The sequence below is a fragment of the Camellia sinensis genome, chromosome 5, assembly GCF_055761805.1.
Source record: "Camellia sinensis isolate YWXY chromosome 5, ASM5576180v1, whole genome shotgun sequence".
In the NCBI taxonomy this organism is placed as follows: domain Eukaryota; kingdom Viridiplantae; phylum Streptophyta; class Magnoliopsida; order Ericales; family Theaceae; genus Camellia; species Camellia sinensis.
The window spans coordinates 123083331-123092051 of NC_138965.1; the positions used below are offsets into that span (position 1 = coordinate 123083331).

At 39.1% G+C, this 8721-nt stretch overlaps 1 protein-coding gene across 1 annotated transcript; it reads left to right on the top strand.

Annotated features, from left to right (window-relative positions):
- The first annotated feature begins 1102 nt into the window (after positions 1-1102).
- LOC114260569 (uncharacterized) lies at positions 1103-2304 on the top strand. Its single transcript, XM_082872054.1, has 2 exons — positions 1103-1708; positions 1864-2304. Exons 1-2 carry the CDS (start codon positions 1103-1105, stop codon positions 2302-2304), a joined length of 1047 nt encoding a protein of 348 aa, XP_082728180.1.
- Positions 2305-8721: the final 6417 nt, after the last annotated feature.

Here is an 8721-nt window from a genome sequence, read left to right on the forward strand (position 1 = left end):
CAGGCATGTGACCAGGCCCTGAGTTAACGGCCTATGTTTCAGTTTTTGTCAGCCAGCCTTTGCTCCTCCCAAGGAGGTTCCGGATGAAGTCAAGTTTTGTGGCTGTTTTTGTAATCGTATTAGGCTATGTTTGTTGTTAAGTTGTGGGCGAGATTTTGGCATGAACGCCTAAGTGTGATATGTAAATATTATATCTTGTGACTTCACTCGTAAGTCTATAAAAGTTTTAAGCTATTATGTCCCATGTATGTCGTCACAGCTCATTGGACCTCGTATATTTTTGTATATTTACTTCTGCAGCCCCTAATTTTTCGCTAATCTATCAAGAGGCCTTTAGTAATTCAAGGATTACTAGCCGGTTACGATGTTAAACCCATAGGGGCGAGTTTGGGTCGTGACAGAGCGATATCAGAGCACGTGTTTTACCACACACACAAGTCCACATGAGCTTAGGATGTCCTAATAAGAAGTAGGGGCATTCCATCTGCATGTATAAGTGTGTGTGTGTTTAAAAGTGAAAGCATAAATCCGGTTATAATCATGCGATATGGGAACAAACAATCTGAATAATATAAAAAGTACTATTTGCCTATGTACATAATGTCCTGTTTACCTATAGCAAATGGACAATGCGAGAAGTGATGGAATGGCTGAATTATCTGAGGCTCGAATGAACAGAATGGAACAAATGCTTACAGCTCTAACTGAGGTAGTAATGCAACAACAGAGGCAACAACCGTTACCTCCTCCACCTCCGCCAACCCAAGTTGAACCAGACAACAACAATATTATCAATCTGACTCAGAAGTTCATGAAAATGAAACCGCCAACCTTTCTTAGTGGAATTGAACCGTTAAAGGATGAAACATGGTTGTTGGAGATAGAGAAAATGTTTGAAGTATTTCCCTGTTCCGAGGGTCGGAAAGTTTTATTGGCCACCTACACTCTAAAGGACGAAGCTCGGAGATGGTGGTTGCTAGTTCGGAATGGCAATGAGACAATGACATGGGCTCAATTTAATACAATTTTCTATGACAAGTACTTTCCCTAGTGCTTCCAGGACCGGAAGCTTCCAAAATTCCAGGAACTCAAACAAGGTAGAATGTCCGTAGCTGAATACGAGGCTAAATTTACTGAGTTAGCCAGGTTTGCTCCTCATATGGTGGACACGGACTACAAGAAGGCCCACAAATTTGAGGGTGGGATGGATTTAGATATACTGGATCGGGTGAGAGTTCTTAACCTACCCACGTATGTGAATGTATTGGATAGAGCACTGATGGCAGAGGCCATTCTGGCGGCAAAGAAACAAACTACAACTCCATCGACTGAATGGAAAGGCAAGAGGGCCGGGTTTAATTTCAAGAAGGGCCAATTATTTTTGAAGAAGCAAAATATAGGATCCTCCAGTGGTTTTGGTCAAAGTAGTGGATCCATACCAAACTGTCTGAATTGTGGCAGGAAACATAGAGGAGTATGCCATCGTGCATCTGGTGCCTGTCACCGGTGTGGCAAAATTGGCCATATGATAAAAGATTGTCCAAAGGGATCCGGGAATGCCAGTCACCCCATAGCAAGTTCAACTGGGTCTGTTCCAGCGGCCAGATCGAATACCAGAACTAATGTCAGGGGCAATAACGGGGCTGAAGCATTGAGACAAGGGAGAGTATTTGCCTTGGTGCCTGGGGATGTGCAAAACACTAAATCAGTAATATCAGGTATCATTTCTATCTGTGCTTAGAATGCATATGTGCTGATTGATTCTGATTCCATACATTCATTTATGTCGCATGCTTTTTCTCGAAAATTAACTAGACCGTTAGAACCTATGAACTGTTTGTTATCTATATCTACACCATCTAGGGTTCTATGATATGTGCTTATGTTTATTCGGCATGTGATCTTATGATTGGTGAAATGACATTGTATGTTGATTTGCTACCCCTGAACATCAATTATTTTGATTGTATTCTGGATATGGATTGGTTGGCTAAGTACTGCGCCACCATTGATTGTGTGAATAAATCTGTTGTATTTCGTTCACCCAGTATGCCTGAGTTTACTTTCACTGGGAATGGGGTAGTTCCTCCGCCATACGTGATTTCATTTCTGAAAGCTAAAAAGCTGTTAAGAAAGGGATGTCGAGGCTACTTATGTAGCGTGCTGACTGTGTCTTCGAATAGTACCAATGTAGAAACTATTCCTGTGGTTTGTAATTTTCCTGATGTGTTTCCCAATGATCTACCCGAGGATTTAATCGATAGGGAAATTGAATTTACTATTGATGTAATACCTGGAACATAACCCATCTCCAAGACTCCATATAGGATGTCAACTTCTGAATTGAAGAAATTAAAAGTCCAATTTCAAGAACTCTTAGACAAGAAATTCATTTGCTCGAGTACCTCACCTTAGGGTGCTCCAGTGTTATTTGTCAAAAAGAAAGATGGATCTTTGAGGCTATGTATTGACTATCAGGAATTGAAAGTGACCATTAAGAACAAATATCCATTACCCCGAATAGATGATTTGTTTGACCAACTCCAAGGAGCTCAAGTGTTCTCTTAAATCGACCTTAGATCCGGATATCATCAGTTAAAGGTCAAGGCAGAAGATGTTGAGAAAACTGCATTCAGGACTAGATATGGACACTATGAATTCTTAGTTACGCCATTTGGGGTAACAAATGCACCAGCTATTTTTATGGACCTAATGAACAGGGTTTTCAAACAATACATCGATGAATTTATTGTTGTGTTTATTGATGACATTTTGATTTATTCTAGAGACAGGGAAGAACATAGGAACCATTTGAAAACTACCTTGCAGATTCTGAAAGAAAGGAAATTGTATGCAAAATTGTCCAAATATGAGTTCTGGCTTGACAGTGTGACATTTCTGGGGCATGTAATCAACAAGGATGGTATTTCTGTTGACCCTCAGAAAATTGAAGCTATTGTGGACTGGCCTAAACCGACGAATGTGACAAAAGTTAGAAGTTAGAAGTTTTCTGGGACTTGCTGGCTATTACAGAAGATTTGTGAAAGACTTCTCAAAACTTGCAATGCCATTGACACAATTAACACAGAAGAATGTACAGCTTGATTGGGATGACCAGTGTGAATTAGCCTTTCAGGAGTTAAAAACCAGACTAGTGACTGCACCGATTTTGACCTTGCCCAATGGTTCAGATGGGTTTCAGATTTACAGTGATGTATCTTACAAAGGTTTGGGCTGTGTATTAATGCAAAATGGGAAGGTAATTGCTTATGCCTCTCAGCAACTCCGTCCACATGAAAAGAATTACCCAACACATGATCTTAACTGGCAGCTATAGTGTTTGCCTTAAAGATTTGGTGACACTATCTGTATAGAGTGACTTGCGAGGTATACACAGATCACAAAAGCCTCAAGTATTTCTTTACTCAGAAAGAACTGAATATGAGACAAAGGAGATGGTTGGAACTAATCAAGGACTATGATTTGCAAATTCTGTATGATCCATGTAAAGCTAATACAGTAGCTGACGCTTTGAATCGAAAGTCGATTAGGAATTTGTCATGTTTGCTGTCCAGTCAAAAAGAATTGCTAGATGACCTGGAAAAGAATAAGATTGAAATTGTTTTGTGAGAGCAACGTGGGATTTTAGCTGCCATTTCCGCCCAACCTGCAATCATTGAAGAAATCAAACAGAAACAACTTGAAGATGAGTACTTGAAAAAGATTGTGGAAGAATTTGATTAAAAACCAAAACCAGGGTTTGTGTTTGATAATAATGTGTTGAAATTTTAGAGTAAACTTTGTGTACCAGATTCCTCTGATTTGAGAAAGCGTGTTATGTCCGAAGCTCATAGCACCAAATTTGCCATGCATCCAGGGAACACAAAAATGTATCATGATTTGAAACAGAATTTTTGGTGGCCTGGAATGAAAAAGTGCATTGCAGATTTTGTGGCTAGATGTTTACATTGCCAACAAGTTAAAGCCGAACATCAACGACCCGCTGGTTTGTTACAATCGCTTCCAATACCGGAATGGAAATGGAAGCATATTACCATGGACTTCATTGTGGGATTGCCTCGCTTTACTTGAGGTATGGATTATATCTGGGTTATAGTTGATCGTTTAACTAAGTCTGCCCATTTTTCTACCTGTTAAATCTATTTACAATGCGGACAACTTGGCCAATATTTATATGAATGAGATTGTGAGGTTGCATGGAGTGCCAGTATCTATTGTATCTAACAGGGACTCAAAGTTTGTTTCAAGATTTTGGCAGAGTTTGCAACAAGCTTTGGGGACTGAACTAAGATTGAGTAGTGCTTATCACCCACAAACAGATGGTCAAACTGAACAGACTAACCAAACTTTGGAAGATATGCTCAAAATGTGTGTATTAAACTTCCAAGGGAATTGGGAGACCTATTTGCCATTGGTTGAATTTGTGTACAACAACAGCTACCATTCAAGCATTAGAATGGCTCCTTATGAAGCTTTGTATGGAAGGAAGTGCCGATCTCTGATATGTTGGGTTGAGGTAGGTGATAGACCTTTGTTGGGACCGGAACTTGTACAGGAAACAACAGAGAAAGTGAAACTGATCCAATAGCGTCTGAAAACTGCACAAAGCCGACAAAAGAGTTATGCTGATGTCCGAAGAAGAGATAGAGAATACGAAGTTGGGGACCACGTGTTCATAAAAGTGACCCCTATGAAGGATCAAACTCGGTTTGGTGTAAAAGGCAAGTTAGCACCGAGGTATGTTGGGTCGTATGAGATTCTTGAGAAGATCAACTTCATGACGTATCGGGTAGCCCTACCTCCAGTGATGGAGCATATGCATAATGTTTTTCACGTATCTATGCTTCAAGAATGTTTGAGAGATCCACTACATGTGATTGGGCCAACTTACGTACTTTTGAAGGATGATTATACATACGAAGAACGGCCAATTCAAATTGTCAACCGATTTTGACTAAGGAACAAAGAAATCTCATTAGTGAAGGTTGATTGGCAGAATCATGGGGGAAGCTATGCAACCTGGGAAACAGAAAAAGACATGATGAAAAGATATCCTGAATTATTTCCTTTGAATTCGGTATTCTTTCAGAATGAAGGTAACTCGAGTTTGGAGGACCAAACTTTTTAAGGGGGAAAGACTGTAACAATCCCGATCCCTGATTAACGTTAATCCATGATTAATTATGCCTAATCAGTAATTAAGGAGAAATTCTGAATTAAATTGCATATGTGTGTTACATTATTTGTGTCTATATCTATTTAACGTAGAAAAGATCTGCTCATGTTTTCTTTCGGTTGCGAATTGAAGGCCTTATCGGCATCCGATTCAGAAATTGACTTCATTTATATGTTAATTAGGATTTATAAGATTTTATGGCAAGTTTAATTAAAATTCAGTTTGGAACAATTAAATTAAATTAATTAATAATACTTAGCTTAATTTAGATCAATTACTTAAATGCCACTAAGTGAGCTTATGCAAGACCACTTCTACACCTTATTACATGTTTTGACACTCTTGTTTTCCCTCATTCTTGAACCAAACGTGAGGGAGAGAGAGAAGAGAGAAATTGAACTCAAACCAAGAGAATTGCTTCAGATCTAGAGAAAATTGAAGAGGGCATGGAGGATTAAGCCACCACACTTGAGAATTCAAGACTTAAGGTAGGAATCCACCCTTTTAATTGTGAAATACGTGAATTCATGAGGGTCTGGGGCTAGAATTTAAGGAAGCTATGTCAATTCATGCATGCATGTCCATATCATGGAGTTTGAGGGTGATTTCAGGAGAATTCTCACATGCATGTTCATTTCTTCACAAATTGAACATGATTTCAAAGGATTCTTTCATGCATGTGTTCGTCTCACTTGTATTTTGGGAATTCATCATGTTTTTTATCAATTTTCCAAATTTGATCATGTTTTGAAGTGAGTGACTACAAGAGAATTCATGCATGTTATGTTCTTGAACATTCATAAAGTTTAAGTTGAAATTTTGTACAATTGGCATGCCCTTGAGCCATGATTTCATGAAATGATCTTCAAGTCATGATGTTTTGTGAGTTTCTAAATGTTTTCCAGAATTTTGGCCCAAAATATTGAGTTTTAAAGTGTTTGGTTTGGCTTTGAAGCTTGGAGATCAAATTTGGAAATTCCAGATTTTGCATTCACGCTCGAGCGTAGGAGTTCACCCTCGAGCGAGCACTCTGAGTGCGTGCACTTCCGCTCGAGCTACCTGAGGTACGCTCGAGCGTGAAATGCATGTACCCAGAAGTTCATGTGTTTTGCAGCACGCTCGAGCGACAGAAGTCACACTCGAGTGAGGGTCTGAGTCTCACGCTCGAGCGGAGATCGAGCGTCCGTTGAGCGTGAGATTCAAGCAACCAGTACTTTTTCAAAGTTTGCAGTCCGCTCGAACGAGGGGAGTCACGCTCGAGCGAAGCGTCATTTTTTGCATGTCCGCTCGAGCGTGACGAGGAAAGCCACACTCGAGCGTGGACCCTATTTTCAGCAAGTTTTGGAAAATGTTTTCAAGTACATTTTTACATTCCCATTCCATCCTAAGCATTCCTAGGCCATGATTAAGACACCATAATGGGGTTAAAGGCTAGAAACACACGAGTAAGTTATGTTCAATCCGAGCGTGTGTATTTAACGTATGTATTTATCATGTTCTATAGGTCACGCGCCTCAAGATAAGTGATTTGCCTACTCTACTCGTCTATTTGGAGCCATCGGTTATCTGTGAGTAATAACTCTGTAAAGTTATGTTTAACTTTAATTATCTTCTGATGATATGAAATGATAAGTTTTCTGAAATGCTATGTTTTGTATGAATGAATGATTGTCCAATTTTCTTTGAAACGTATTTGTAGTATCCTTAGCAGAGGCCCTCGCCCAGGGGACATAATATTGTGGCTTATGTTCATGAGCCCCTAGCTCGGGGTTAATACCGTGGCCCAGGCCCTCGCCCGGGGGAAATAATACCATGGCACAGGCCCTCGCCCGGGGGAAGCAATATCGTGGCCCACGTATGAGATATGTTACCCGGTACTAGAGGTTCCTTTATGGAACTTGATATGCTTGACCATAAAGACATGTTTATGCTAATGGAGGTACCACACATGATATGAATAAGGATAAGATTATGATTCTATTTCCGCTATCTGATTATGATTTCGAATTGCTATGAGGTTTGAATTATGTTATGGGCATCATTCATTAAAGTCTTTACTTTGTTATTATTCATTGGGCTTCAACTCACTGTTTATATTATGTATGTAGGTGAGCAAGCACGTGACCAGGCCTTGAGTTGACGGCCTATGTTTCAGTTTTTTTCAGCCAGCCTTTGCGCCTCCGGAGGAGGTTCCGGATGAAGTCAAGTTTTGTGGCTATTTTTGTAATCGTATTAGACTATGTTTGTTGTTAAGTTGTGGGCGAGATTTTGGCATGAACGCCTAAGTGTGATATGTAAATATTATATCTTGTGACTTCACTCGTAAGTCTATAAAAGTTTTAAGCTATTATGTCTCATGTATGTCGTCACAGCTCATTGGACCTTATATATTTTTTGTATATTTGCTTCCGCAGTCCCTAATTTTCTGCTAATCTGTCAAGAGGTCTTTGGTAATCCAAGGATTACTGGCCAGTTACGATGTTAAACCCATAGAAGCGGGTTTGGGTCGTGACACAATGAAAAAAAAAATGCAGGAGGATCAAGAGGCAAAAACAAAAGATATGATGGAAAAGATGAGTAGCACTAAGAAACAAATGGAGAAACAGATAAAGGAGTTTGAAGTACTCGAATCTAAAAATAAAGAGTTTGTTAAACAGATTGAAAAAAATGCAGTTCATGCGGCTACCCAAGCTTTTGCTTCGGAAGAAATGCCACATGCTAAAGGAGTGCAACAAGAGCAAGACATTGGGATTCAGGCTACATTGAAAGAAGCACCTCTAGTGATAGAGCCATTGCAAACATCCATGGTCCAAAAAATCAAAATCAAGGCAAGAAAGAAAAAAGAAATGTCTGATTTTGAATATGAGACAAGAGAGACAAAGAAAAAAAAAGACCACAAAACAACCAATTGAACTGATATCAAATGAAGTGATTTGTGTTGACAACTTGCCTCTAAGCCAACCAAAACCAGTTGAAAGGGTTTCGTATCCAGATAAGGCTGCAATATGCAAATTGCTTGATGAGAATGATAAGTGACTACTGACCAAGATTTACAATTTGGGAACAACAGAAACTGTGACAGTAGTACTGAATAAAAGTAACATGTTACTCTAAAAATAAGTAACATGTTACTTTGTAATAAATTGTGACGTAGTATTGAATAAAAGTAACATGTTAACATGTTATTTATCAATAAATTGTGACAGTAGTATCTACCTTGATCCTTATCCGTCGTTGTAGCTGTTAACAATGTGCCCTTATATTTCCCCTTAAAAAAAGTACCATCGATAAACAATAAAGGACGGCAATGCCTAAACCCTTGAATGGAAGGATTAAATGCAACAAAAACTTCTTGAATCATCTACTTTAATGGTTATAGTCAAGCTGCAAATAGCTATCAAGATTTGTGCTCATCACAATATCTATATACCATCAAATCTCGTCATAAGACATAGAGAAATCCCCAAAAGTTGTAGTTCTAGCTTTCTCAACTCCCAACCAAGTATGATTGTATGTAATGGTGA

What these genes read in the sequence shown, in the direction of transcription:
- LOC114260569 (XM_082872054.1), top strand. Translation starts at nt 1,103, where the DNA reads ATGTCCGTAGCTGAATACGAGGCTAAATTTACTGAGTTAGCCAGGTTT. An exon ending in ATGTGCAAAACACTAAATCA is followed by an intron (nt 1,709 to 1,863) that starts GTAATATCAGGT and finishes TACACCATCTAG; the next exon opens with GGTTCTATGATATGTGCTTA.